The sequence below is a fragment of the Mauremys mutica genome, chromosome 1, assembly GCF_020497125.1.
Source record: "Mauremys mutica isolate MM-2020 ecotype Southern chromosome 1, ASM2049712v1, whole genome shotgun sequence".
Lineage (NCBI taxonomy): Eukaryota > Metazoa > Chordata > Testudines > Geoemydidae > Mauremys > Mauremys mutica.
In genome coordinates this window covers 154,454,947-154,468,353 of record NC_059072.1, presented here as the reverse complement: position 1 = coordinate 154,468,353, position 13,407 = coordinate 154,454,947, and the positions used below count along the sequence as shown (strand labels likewise).

The window sequence follows — 13,407 nt, the reverse complement described above, 5'->3', positions numbered from 1 at the left end:
CTTTTATTCTTCATACATATTTTACATACACTTTTTATTGCCCTCTTTTATATTCATAATATTGAATCCCCCACTAGGCACATAAATACATTTATACAACACCTCAAAACAAATCTCAATAATATCTGTATTCTGTTACTTGGTATTTGCATTTTCACACAACTTAAATGCTTAGCTCGCACCAAGCTACAATTGTTTTCTCATTTTTAAAGGATTTGAAGAAAAAGGAGAAAAAAACAGAAAAGAAAGAAACTTCAAAAGGCAATGATCTATTTGGTAAAACAGAGATCTAATGGCAGGCTGGGTGGAGAACACCTGCCCTTATCATTACTTAAATGCTAAAGGTTTTCTATGGCAACTCTTGCATGCAAGATAGATGAAGTTGGCCATACTATATATCTCAGGTTTGCAGAAGAGCAGAGCTCTCTTTTCTTGCCACCATTCACCATGAGCTGAATCTGGAGCTTTTTCTCTTGTTGAGTTGAATGCTGTGGGGCATGTATGTTCCAAGACAGGTTTTCGGGGGGGGGGGGGGGGTTGGCTGTACTACTCTGGGTGACATCCACAGGAGTTGCACAGCTGAGACACCTCTCCCCTTCTGTATCATTCTAAAAATGCCCCCCAGTATATGGCAGAGGTTCCACCTCTGCTGACTAGGGTGTTCGAAGAAACATTTAATTTATGAGTTAAAACTCCGCGCTCTGGCTCTCTCTCTTTGTGCAGGCATGGCACCATTGTGAGCTAGACCCATACAAAGAAAACTGCCTGCCAGACACAGCCAGACTCAGAAAGTAAATATCTTTTGCAGGAGAGAAGTTCCAGTTCAGCAATAATGTCCTGTTACTACAGCGGGGAGAGGGGACCGCAGGACTTGTGTTAACTTCAGCAATATGCTAAACCACTCTGGCAGCAAGGAAAAGTCAGGGAAGGGTGAGGCCCTTAATGCAATGGCCTCTCATGGGCAGTGCAGTTCTGTATGATGAAGTCTTCAGTGACTTCTTTCCTTTGGTATGGAGGAGATAGCACACATACAAGACTCCTTCAACATCAAGAGTTCATGCTAATTGAGAGTTAATGCATATACTGTATTTAATCTGATTCACTCCAGCTTCTCTTAAGTGAGCCTTTCCCTCTGAAAAGTCTATTTGGCACAGACGCTCCATTGCAGATGCTTAGGCCCTGGATTACAATGAGCAGCAGAGGCTGTCAGCAGGGGCTTTCCATTGGATTACTTAGAGTGTAATTTAGATGGCTTGTGTTTCCACTGATAATTAAACTACTAGTTCCATTATGAGTTTAAAGGCAAAAAGGTATTGAGACAGGATCACCCATGGAGACAATGAGGGTCTTGCTGCCTTCAGTTCCGAGGAGACAAATCACTGGTTAAACCATGTGCACAGACATCTGTGAAGATGAGCCTGGAACAGCCCCATATTGTCTGTTGTCACAGGCACTGGCTGTTTGCTGGTTGTTGGCTGGAGGACTGATCATGTGCATTCCATGATCCACCCCTGCTGAAAGGTATTGCCTCTCTCCAAAAGCCCCATTGGAAGGGGAAGAACAGAGTAAAGTGCTTTGAGGGGTGGTCAGTTTCTCTGGGCTTGCTGCCAGCCTAGGGGAAGCAGGGAAATTGTATCCATACAGGTTGTAAGGGTTGTGAAGGGAGAAGGCATTGTAGGAGCTCTGCTGCATGTGGCCACCACCAAACATATGTGAAGAAGAAGAGGTGGAGGCAGGATTGCCTGCTTGCATGACATATTGAAACTGAGAGGCTGGGAATGACCCCAGCTGGCCACCAAAGGCCTCCATCTTACCATTGTTAGGCAGAGAGGAAGGAGTAGGCATTCCTGAGATCAAGGATGGAGTCCTCTGAGGCATGAAGGTTTCTGAGGGCTGAGTGGCAGAAGCAGAGCCACTTTGGAGTCGGTTGTACCCACTGTCACTTAGCCCTGGGTAGCTCTGTAAGGCAGCCATGTTGCTTCTGGCACATGGGGGATAATCGGACAGGTTGAGATTGCACAGCTGGCTCTCCCGGCAGCCAACATTGAAAGAGTTGGGGGCCAAGTGAAAGGTTGGAGGGGAACAGGATGGAGAGAGGAGATGAGAGGAGGCAGAGGGTGATGGGGTCCCGGTGCTGGAGGTTGTTGGGGAGGTGCCTGTGCTGCCCCCTGAAAAACAAAACACAAAAGTGGATTTTAAAAGGTTCACAGCACATATGCAAAACGAGACGGTCCCCTTACAAAGCAGCTTCTTTTAGTAAACAAACACGTAAGGCAAAATGGCCACCGTAAAAATTAGCCTCTACTAGCTTGCACCTTAGTTTCACAAATGAAATTGGTTGCTCTTTCTTTTGTTATCATTTGATTTTTAAACAGGTTTTCTTCCCTTCTACAATAGGAAAGAGAAGCAAAACACCTTACAGCAAACTCCAGTGAAAACAGCTGCGGGGAAACCCAACTCCATCTGTCAAGAGATCTGCATTTTACAGGGATATTAATCTAGTGTGCTCTTATTTAAAGTCTTGTCTTACTCTCTACTGGTTTCCAGGAAGACCACCTATTCAGCAGTCTGTACTGCACTGCTACACACGTGCTTTATCATCAGCACTGTAGGCCTGTGGCAGGAAGTGACTGAGAGCATGTAGGATTTTTACAGCACTCCATGATTTTCTGTGATGGCTCATTGTGGAGTCAATAGTACTGATTTAAGCCACAGGATAAGTTACACTAAAAATGGACAATGGTTACAAGCTACTGTGTGTTCTGCACAGCAGATGAATGACATGTTTGAATAAGGTTCTTCCATCATCTGCTTCAACTTTAAAATGGTACTGGATTGCATGCCCCTCATTTACTATTAATGATTATTATAATTTCTATTGCGGTATTAACTAAACTGCATAATAAGCATGTGCCTGGTGCCATACTGAGAAATAGAATACCTTTCCCCTTTGAGCTGATAATATGAAGAAGCTGAAAACACAATAATATGAGAAGACAACATACCAGGAAGGGATGTGGGAAAATGGATGAACAATGACAGAGGCATGGCTTTTGGGGAGTGCAATTTTCCACTGAGCACAGACTGTAGAAGATATTTTCTTTCAAATGCTTCTTTTTACGTGTTGCATATTTCTTTATTTGCAGGGTTTGCATGGAAGAGCTTTGCAGAAGAAGTATAGGGAAGCCAGAGAAGTGATATGGTTAGAGGTGTGATGGGACCAGAGCAGAGGGAGAGGAAGATGACTGTAAAAGCTGAATTTTGGTCAAGCTGGAAGGGACCAGAGAAGAGGCGGAGGCCTTAGAGAACAGGAAGATACAGTAATCAAGGTGAGAGCTGACCAAGGTAAGGAGAAGGATTTTAGCAGTGAGTTTCATAAGGGAAAGGACAGATTCTGAGGTACTGTCATGGGAAAAAATAAGAGGAGTTGGAGACTGCCTGGACATGGTATAAAAATGAGAGAGGATTGAATACAGCACTGAGGCTGGACAGCTGGATGATGAGGATAATATAGCTATTGTCAGTGATTGAAGGACAAGTTCTGTTTTCACCATGTTGAGTCTGAGTGAGTGGTGGGACATTGATGATGCTACGTTAGAAAGCGATCGAATATTTGAGATGAAACTGAGTGGGGGAGGTCAGAAGGAGACATGTAGATTTGGAAGAAATGAATAAACTTGTTTTTGTTTTCACATCTATTTGGAATGAGAACCAGAAATGGTGAAATACAAGAAGAAAGGCTGGTCTTGGGTATTTCCTGCCAAGACAGCAAAAGAGGTTCTGGAAATCATGAAGTTAAAAACCTATTCTCATAAGATCTGCAGCCTAGTTCTGCAAACTCAGCCTGGATAGCTCTGATAAGCATCCAAACTCTTGGGTGATTATCAGAACCAAACTACTATTCTGAATCATTCTAATGTCCTCTCATCTGAAAATTTCTACCTCACTCTGAGTAAACTGCAGAAAAAAACTGTCCTCAAATATTCATTCAAATTGAAAAGTAAATTTTGATTCAACAGCATTTAAGGACCATCACTTTCCAGAAACATTCAAGTATTCAAGCTTTCCTAGCATGTGTACTCATGAAAAGCACATTTGAGCTTGACTGTTCAAAGCTTCACTGTAAGTGAATTCAGAAATTTGTATTTGGTTGTAAAATTTGCAGTTCTTTGTCTGTTTGTTAGTTAAACAAGTCACTCAGTTAGGGAACAGATGCAATACCATGTGATGTGAAATGAACCAACACAGCAAAAATGTCAAAATGCGATGATCTGAAATGAACTTTTTGTGAACAATCTGCAGGCCATTAATTATATGATGACAGCATTTGGGAATAAATATGAACAACAAATAATTTCTGTGAATTTTGTGAGAATGTTGAGATCCGTTTGTAATAAAATTTGTTGAATAAATTATTTATTGTGACTAATTCACTGACCTCTTCCTCTTACACTATGATGAACTTGAGAAAATGGTGTAGAAAAGCAGCATAAACTACTGGCTGCGATATATGCTAGGCTTGAAATGTTTGTTCAGGAAATTGGGATAGAATCTTATCCCCAGTAGACATTCCACTTCCTCAAAGCAAGGATGCAAAGATCTATATTAGTGGTATTACAAAATGTAATAATTATATTGTACACCTAACATTGCCCATAAACAGGAATTAAAGTGATTCCGCTCCAAGTCATCCCCATCCACTGGCCAGCAGTGCAAATCCAGTAATTAAGACAAAGCCAACCTAAAAAGGTATTTTGCACTAGGCCCTAAAAATGGCCAGGATCTGATGGACACAACAATGGAAGCAATTCCAGAGCTGATGACCACTCACCTCAGGCGTTCAACCCTAAGCATGGAACACAAGAGTTTTCGGGCAAGTCCCAACTCCTGCAGAAGGCATGAGGCTGAAGTAGTCACCTGAGTAGTGAGGTGTCAGGTAATTTATAGAGTATAACCATTGCCTTGATTTTCCATCTGAAGCAGGATGGAAGACAACATAGGGCATGGAGTACAGGAGTTATGTATTCATATCAGCTTGCCCTGCTTAAAAGGCAAGCAGCGGCATTCTGCACTAGCTGAAGTTTCTGAGCTGCCCTCTAGGGTAGCACTCAATAACCTGTACCAGCCAGATATGGTTAGTATCTTCCTAGAGTTGACATTTGTAGTGTCTGGTTCTTGGAAAAATGGTTAATTCCCACTTTAGAAAGCACCAAGTCCAGCAAGTGCACATCCATCAAACTAAGGCCTTGCAAAAGGCTGTGTGGACATTCTATTTCATTTTAAATGAGGCATAGTTCAGTTTAGCTTAAATCAATTAAAAATAGGTTTAAATTAAACCAAAATAAGTCATTTTTAAACTGAAATAAGAATGCCCACACAGGGATTTGCATCAATTTTAACTAATCCAGTTTAACTAAACTGGTGCACATTTGTGTATAGATAAGGCCTTAGTCACACTTGACCTAAGCCTTAAGATTTGGCAAGCCAATTCTTTTAACACATTTTCTCTTCTAACAACTCCTCCACTCACTTTTCAGAAGTTCCTCATGCCAAGACACCTGGTTTACACTGAAATACATGTTTAAACAACTTTTTCTACTGGTTTCACTGAACTGCTTTAAAATGACACCTTTAGGGCTTGTTTACATGGGCAGGTAATGCTCACTACAGGCTTGTGATTTCTAAAATGCACTGATGTGTTGCACACTAATTTGTCCATGTAGACCCTGCTAGAGCACACTGCAAATTCCCTACGGTGCTTTAAAGTAGCACTGTTTGAAACAGCACTATGTTGAAGTGCACTTGGAAAATTTTAGTGCATACCAGCAGGGTCTACATGGACTAATTAATGCACAACATGCTAATGCGCATTTCCCCACCATGTAGACAAGCCATTAGTCAAACTGGTGCAAATCTGCATGTAAATAAGCCCTTAGGATATAATTTTCAAAGACACTTGAGTGAATTAGCAGCTTAATTCGTGACACAGGTGTAGGAGCTAGGCAAAAGAATGCATTTCTTAGGGCACTGACAATATTCGTGAATTCAGGTTGAATTCAAAATTTAGTTTTGGCTGGAAAAATTTCATTTTTTCCCCTTGAAAAGTCAAACCAGTTCATTTCAACCATTTTGGAGTTCATTTCAAAGTAGAGGGTTGGGTTTTTTTCAAAATTTAGCTATATGTATTTTTTTTTTTTAAAAAGGTGAACCTCCCTCCTGAAAATTCCATGATGCCTCTCCACCCCTCACCCCGAAATTAATTTCTGATCTAAAAACACCCTGAATAAACAACATGAAAACAAAACAAAACAAATTTTATTTTGTTTCAGTTAAATTTTGTTTCTGGTGGGTTTTGATACAAAAAAAAGTTTGGGGGTTTTGTTTTGGTTTTTTGTTTTGGCAACAAAACAAAACAAAAAAGTCCATTTTGGTTAGAAACAAATTGAGATTTAGTTTTTTTGTTTTTTTGTGGGTTTTTTTTTTCTTCGGATTTTTTGGTTCAGACCCTGAACCAGAAAAACAATTTGCTCAGTTTGACTTAGGAGCCTAAGTTCCATTGGCTTTCAGTGACACTTAGGCTCCTAGCTGCCTAAGTCCTTTTTGAAAATGGGTTTGGGGATAGATTTTTAAAGGTATTTAGGCACCTAAAGATGTAGATATGAGCCTAATGGGATTTTGAAAAGCTCCTGTTTGCCTAAGTCCCATTGAAATCACACTAGATGCTTTTCAAAATGTTACCCTTTTAGTTGACATTCATTAGATGACTGCATGCATACAGGGAACGGATATGTTGAGTAAGAAAACATAATTCCCTTTCCCCCCCTCCACACACAGGCGCATACATGTGCACACACACACACTTTTGACTAAAAATGGCTCAAGAGATCTTATTTCAACTTTCCAAACCACTTTGCCTTTGCACAGAGAACATGAATGAAAATGATAACCCAAAGGTGAACATTTCAGGAGGTTATGAGTAAGTGAGGGCTTATGCAAACTTATGTAACTTTAACCATACTAGTCACTCTTGAGTGGTTGCTGTTATCTACTTCTAAAAAGAATGCCATAGTTAATATTTATTCTGCATACCCTCCATTGTTCAGAAGCCTTGCTGACAAGTAAGATTTTTTGTTTTAGCCATCCATTTATGGAGTATAATCATGTATAATACAGGCAGGGGTGGCTCTAGACATTTCACCACCCCAAGCATGGCGGCATGCCGCGGGGGATGCTCTGCCGGTCGCCGGTCCCGCGGCTCCGGTGGACCTCCCGCAGGCGTGCCTGCGAAGGGTCTGCTTGTCCTGCGGCTCCACCGGAGCCGCGGGACCAGCGGACCCTCCACAGGCATGCTGCTGAAGGCTGCCTGCCTGCCGCCCTCCCGGCGACCAGCAGAGCGCCCCTCCGCGGCATGCCACCCCAAGCACGCGCTTGGCGTGCTGGGGCCTGGAGCTGCCTGTGAATACAGGATTCCTTCATTAATCAAACCCCAGTGGAGGTCCTGAAGCTAGTAGTTTAATATATGACAGATTTTCACTTACTGTAACCGAAACTATATACTGTGCATAAAAGGTGCTCTCCTCCCTTTCTGTTGTCCTTCCAAATTCTGCATTACAAATATGACTGACAAGCAGCAGACTTCTCCCTCGCATGCCCTCTCTATATCTCTATCTGCTTTGCCTAATTTTCAAGAACTCAGTTGCACAGAAATCTAAAAATGGCAGAAAGCTGGGAAGAAGAGAGACACCAGAGAGTTCTTCATCACATTACCCCTGCAACCTCTCAGATTAGTTTAGTTTCTTCTTTCTGCCTGCACTACCTCTCCGTCAGTGGAGATGTTCCGAAACTACATAGCTTTGATGCCTCTTTCTAGGCATCTCAATTCCAGCAGGTGCAGTGCTATGTGACCTTCCAATGGAAAAGAAGTCCGGAGTGTTCACAAAAAAGCAATGCCCTTGGCTTAGCAGTTCCATCCAGGCTGTCATTCCTGTGCTGATTATCCTCACAATACTGAGTATTGAATTTGTGAGTCACTGGAATCCAATCCCACATTTCCTGCAAAAGTCAACGGAATTTTCCACCCATGGTTATCAGCAAGCTAAGAATGGAAGCAGTACAAATTGCTTCCCAGATCTGCAATGTGCTAGGCTCCATCCTGTTTCTTTCTTGGTTCTGGGAACTATATCTTCCCCCTTCATGGGGTGATGAGACCGAACTATTTCTCCATAAAGATTTGCTCCATAAGAACATAACTGCTTGTTTCCTCGCTACAATTTTTGGCCAATCATTGAATTATTAATTCACAGCAAGATCTTCAAAAGGACAGAGATGAGGCTGAAAGGCTGTTTGCGTAGTTGTTGCACTGGCAGAGAAACAGCCAGGATTTCTCAGAAGCTCTTTTCAGTCTCACGTATGATTCTATGAAAAGGTCCACAGAAGGGCAACAAAGATCGTTACAGGGATGGATTTAGGAGGAGAGAGGACTTATTAGGGGACACACACACAAAGAATTAGACACTAAGACATTCAGAATTAGAAGGGTATAATGAAACCTGAGCTGTCACTTCTTTTAAGATGCCTCCAAGTCTGAGAATCTGTAGAAATATTAGTAACTTTAGAACCAGTTACAATAATACTTTCCATTTCTATAGCATTTCTGAAGGGTCACCCTATAGTGCATCTTGACCAAACAACATGTTAAAGCAACAACTTTTCCTGTTTACACCAGGATTTTAAAATGTGCTAGCGATCAGATGTTAAGACCCACAGTGCCACGTTCCCAGTCCTGCATGCTAATCACTAGGCCATGCTTTCTTTAAGGAAAAGAGACAATAATACCCATACGGATAGTCTGTCACACAATGGCTTGTGTCCATCATGACAACCATAGGATTTTCCTGTACTGCATCCACACTCACTCAGCCAGATGCTCATTGCACTGGACTGTCAGCCTTCGGCATGGCCAGCAATAATGAAGAAAATAGATCTCTTTCCTAGACCATACATCACCTACAGAAATTAGTTTCCTATGTCCCCAATTCAGATAGAGACCTATTAATCTGATTAATCTCTGTAGGCTCTTGGATCCACAGTGAGCTTCCAGGACACCCTAGAGGAGAAACTGTCTAGCATCAAGAATAGTGCACTGACCACTACAACAATCAGTTGGACACAATCATGGATATACTAGCCACAAAATGGCCACTGCCCCAATGAAGTATATCAAACAAAGAATGGATGCAAAATAACAAATACTTGTGGCACCCTTCTGTGTCTGATATCGAAATATGCAAGGAAATCCTGCAATTTTGCTGCTAAGATTAATCAAATCTGAGATAGTCTCCTCAGCACCAAAGAAACCAATCTGAGACAATGACCAGTGGCTCTTCCACCATTCTTGATAGAGTTTGGTCCAGTCCAGCAGAGGTCCTGGGAACTCTAGGTCAGTACATGCTAAGCAGATCCCTGCCCTCAGGCCTACTGCTAAGCAAGATTTTTTAATTGTGGGGGAAAATATAGTAGTACTATCCCAAGCCCAACACACAGACCAAGCTCCACTTACACTGAAATAAAATGCCATTCATAGTAGATTGTGCAATTCTTCATAATACGACTATCCTTTTTCTCCCTTGTGTGAGTTGATTAGCAGTGAAATTGATAACATTTAAATTCTGTAATAAGGCTTCAGAGTTAACACCAGCGGTTCACCTGAAGACTCTGGTCAACTTAGGGGCCTCAGATAATTTTATGGAGGAGGATGTGGCTAAGGCCCACGGGATCCCTGCAGTGTGTAAGAATTCTCTGTATCTGGCAGAAACCATTTATGGGTTGTTCCTAGCCTTGGTGCTGGTCATCCACCAGACCACCCATTAGCAGTAATTACTCTTCTGGGGCACTGGGACCCTCTTCGGTTCGGGTTGATTCAGGGCCCCCCATGCTCCGGTCATCCTGAGAATGCCCTGGCTTGTTGCCCATGACCTCCCACAAACGACAGCCTCCAATGGTCAGCTGCACCCTTGCATTTTTTACTAGAGCAAGTTCACCCCAGTGGAGCAAAACTATGGCTCAAAGCAGCCTTTGAGGAATGGCAGCATCTCCTGGAGGTGCCAGATTCCCATCCATGTCCTCACTGGCCACAAGAACCTTGAATTTCTGAAGATGGTTCAGCACCTAAATCAGTGCTGATCCTGCTTCTTCACACGAACCGACTCCATGGTGACCTACCACTTCAAGACCAGGAATGGGAAGGCAGATGCATTATCACAAAAGACTGACAAAGGGGGTGCATTTTATACCATGTTGTGGTCTCCCCACTGCCCAGGAAACAGTCCATCTGTTGGAAGACAACATCTTTCACCTTCATGGACTGCCCACAAGTGCAATATCTCACCAAGGGTCCCAGTTTGTTTCCTGCTTTTTCCAGGAATTTTTGCATTTACTTGGCACCGAACCTTGCACCTTGACATATTACCACCACTAGTATCAATGGCCAGGCAGAGAGAGCAATACTTATGCTGCTTCCTAAATTACAACCAGGACAATTGGCTGGCACTCATTCCCCAGGTAGAATTTGCCTACAAGTCCACGCATGCCGTCACCCATCAGACTCCTTTCTTTACAAATGCCCACTGTTGCAGACCTCACTGCACACATCTACCAAGTACACCAAGAACTCAGGCACTGGTTACAGGGCTGGCTCCAGGCCCCAGCATGCCAAGCGTGTGCTTGGGGCGGCAAGCCACTGGGGGCGCTCTGCCAGTCGCTGCGAGGGCAGCAGGCAGGCTGCCTTCGGTGGCTTGCCTGCGGAGGGTCTGCTGGTCCTGCGGCTTCAGCGGACCCTCCGCAGGCAAGCCGCCAAAGGCAGCCTGCCTGCTGTGCTTGGGGCGGCAAAATGCCTAGAGCCGCCCCTGACTGGTTAGCATAGACTAACACAGCATACAAGCGCCCACTGACACTGTCAGCTGACCCCTAACCTCAAGGTAAGGGATAAGCTTTGGCAATCTGTCCAAATCCTTTGCTCCCAACTGTCCATCTGAAAATTGGACCACAAATACTTAGGGACCTTTTACAATCATGGAACAACTTAACCTGGTAGCCTTTCAACAGCAGCTGTAAGGATCCCTCAAGGTCCACCTTGTGTTCTCTCTACTGAAACCTTTCACTGAGAATCTCTTCCCATAATGCACTACTTCTCCCCCTCTGCCGATAACCAAACAAGATGAAGAGGAATACGTGGGCCAGCAGATTCTAGAATCCCACCAAGCCTGGGTAAGGCTCCAATATATGATTGACTGGGAGGGATATTGCATTTGTGGGAAACCATGGAACACATCCATGCCCCAGACTGCCTGAGCACCTTCCACCAGACCTAGCCCAAGAAACCCGGCCCAAGGTCTCCTGGGAGGTGACCCCAGAAGGCTACTGTCAGGCACCAGACCAGCTAGGAGCAGCTGCTGGCCTTCTCCCTGACTAACTGCGCTGCTAGGCAACCAATGAGCCCAGCTGCACTGCCCTAGAACTCCCAGAGTGGCCACAGCCCCTGATTGGCTGCTGGTGTAGCAGTCCTGCTTATAGATGTAAGCAGAGTCAAGATGAGCTCTACCCTGACCTCTGGTGGTAGATTATGGGGAGTGCAGAAAGAAGTTTCAAGTATTCGCATTAGCAATTCAGTTATTTGCATTGGCACACCCACCCCCACTTAGCATACCGCACAGCAGCCTGGGATGGTTATTTTCACAGCTGTGGGAGCCCCAATTTCATTGTTATTGGGGCAGGAGCAATAAAATGTTGTCACCCCAATTAAGTAAATGAGGAACTACAAAACTGTCTTATGATAGAGTGTTTCATTATCAATTAAATAGGACTTGCTAGACAAGGGACATGGGTTCCAAAACCCAGTCAAGAGAGAGAGGCTGGGGACAGATATCTGTACTTGGTGATATAGGCGCCTTGTGTGAGCCAGAAGCGCCAATTCCACCTATGCCTCTCTCCACTGTGGAATGTCAGAGTTAATTTTTGATTCCCTTAAGAATCTAGATGCAGGTTACTGAGCTGAATTCACTGGTACTGGGGCTCCCCTACTATGAGCTGGAATCACTAAGAGCTGAAATCACTGAAGAACTGGACTTGCTGAGCTGAGAGCACTGTGCTAATGAGTGGAGCTGAAATCACTGAAGAGCTGGACTTGCTGAGCTGAGAGCACTGTGCTAATGAGTGGGGGAGCCTGAAGCAATACTGGCAGAGTGGAGTGGAGCAGTTTGTGCAGCCACTGGGTGAGTGGAGCTGAGCAGCTCGTGAGGACGGCTGGAGCAGATCACAGGACAGCTGGTGGACCAGAGCAGCTGGCAGAGTGGAGCAGCCCACAGAGCAAGCAGAGCTGAGCTGTTTGCGGGGACGACTAGTGGAAGCAGAACCCCACGAAGAGGCAGGGCAGTTGGCCCCGAACCACGTAAGGTGCCCCTTTCTACCTAGGCTGGGGAGGGGGACTTCTGCATAGAGACTCTTGAACTCTGGGGCTGCACTGACCCGGGACAGAGACTTTTGAATTGTGGGACTTTTGGGACTGTGGGTGATTTGGGGGGTTGCTGGACTCAAGGGCCCAGAGAGAAGGACATGGCCCAATTTGCTGGGGTGGGTCTTTGCTCACGGTTTGACCTATGAACTCTAGTTGAGGTATTTTCCAAATTTAATGCTTGTTGTTTATCTTATGTGATTAAACCTTTTCTGCTACACCAAGTGTCTGTGCTTGCGAGAGGGGAAGTATTGCCTCCTTGAGGCGCCCAGGGGTGTGTGTAAGATTTTCCCAGGTCACTGGGTGGGGGCTCGAGCTGGTTTGCATTACGTGGTGGGGAAGGGACCCCTATGTATTGAACCTGGCCCTTGCTGCTATCATTTTCAGCCTAGCAGAGGGGTTACATAAGCCTGGCCCCCACAGCCTGTCAGCAGCTGCTCAGCACACACCACACCTGCAGCTGCACTTGCACTTCCTCCAGCCCTTGTTCCAGTCTCTGCTCCAGCCTCTGCTCCCTTCTGGCTTTGACCCCCAACTCTGCCTCTGATTTATGACCCTGGATGACCCCCAGGTTCTGGCATTCAGCTTCCACCTCTCCAGTACTTATCTATGGCTCTGCCTCTAGCTTATCACTCTGATTTACCGTCTCCAGCTCTGGCATTTGGCCTCTGACCCTCCGGTACTGACCCTCAGCTCATTTCCTGGACTCCTCCCACCATGGACCCAGCAGGCCAAACTCTCATCTTCACCACTAGGCCTGATCAGCAATAGTATTGCATTGCACTACACTGGTTACATTTAAGTCGCATATGGAAGATTATCTTAACTTTTAATTATGGAATTACAGATTCTGGAGCACCAAACTGCAGCCTCCCCAAAAAGCAACAGTTTGTCAAGCT

At 44.5% G+C, this 13,407-nt stretch overlaps 1 protein-coding gene across 2 annotated transcripts in view; it reads right to left on the bottom strand.

Moving 5' to 3' along the window:
- Window positions 1–535: 535 nt before the first annotated feature.
- TBX15 (T-box transcription factor 15) overlaps window positions 536–13,407 on the bottom strand; it is a 140,326-nt gene continuing 127,454 nt past the window's right edge. For both annotated transcript variants that reach the window (XM_044983963.1, XM_044983970.1), the window contains one exon: window positions 536–2,168. In XM_044983963.1, coding sequence (XP_044839898.1) covers window positions 1,384–2,168 — 785 coding nt within the window. In that variant the 3' untranslated portion in view covers window positions 536–1,383. The remainder of the gene's footprint in view (window positions 2,169–13,407) is intronic.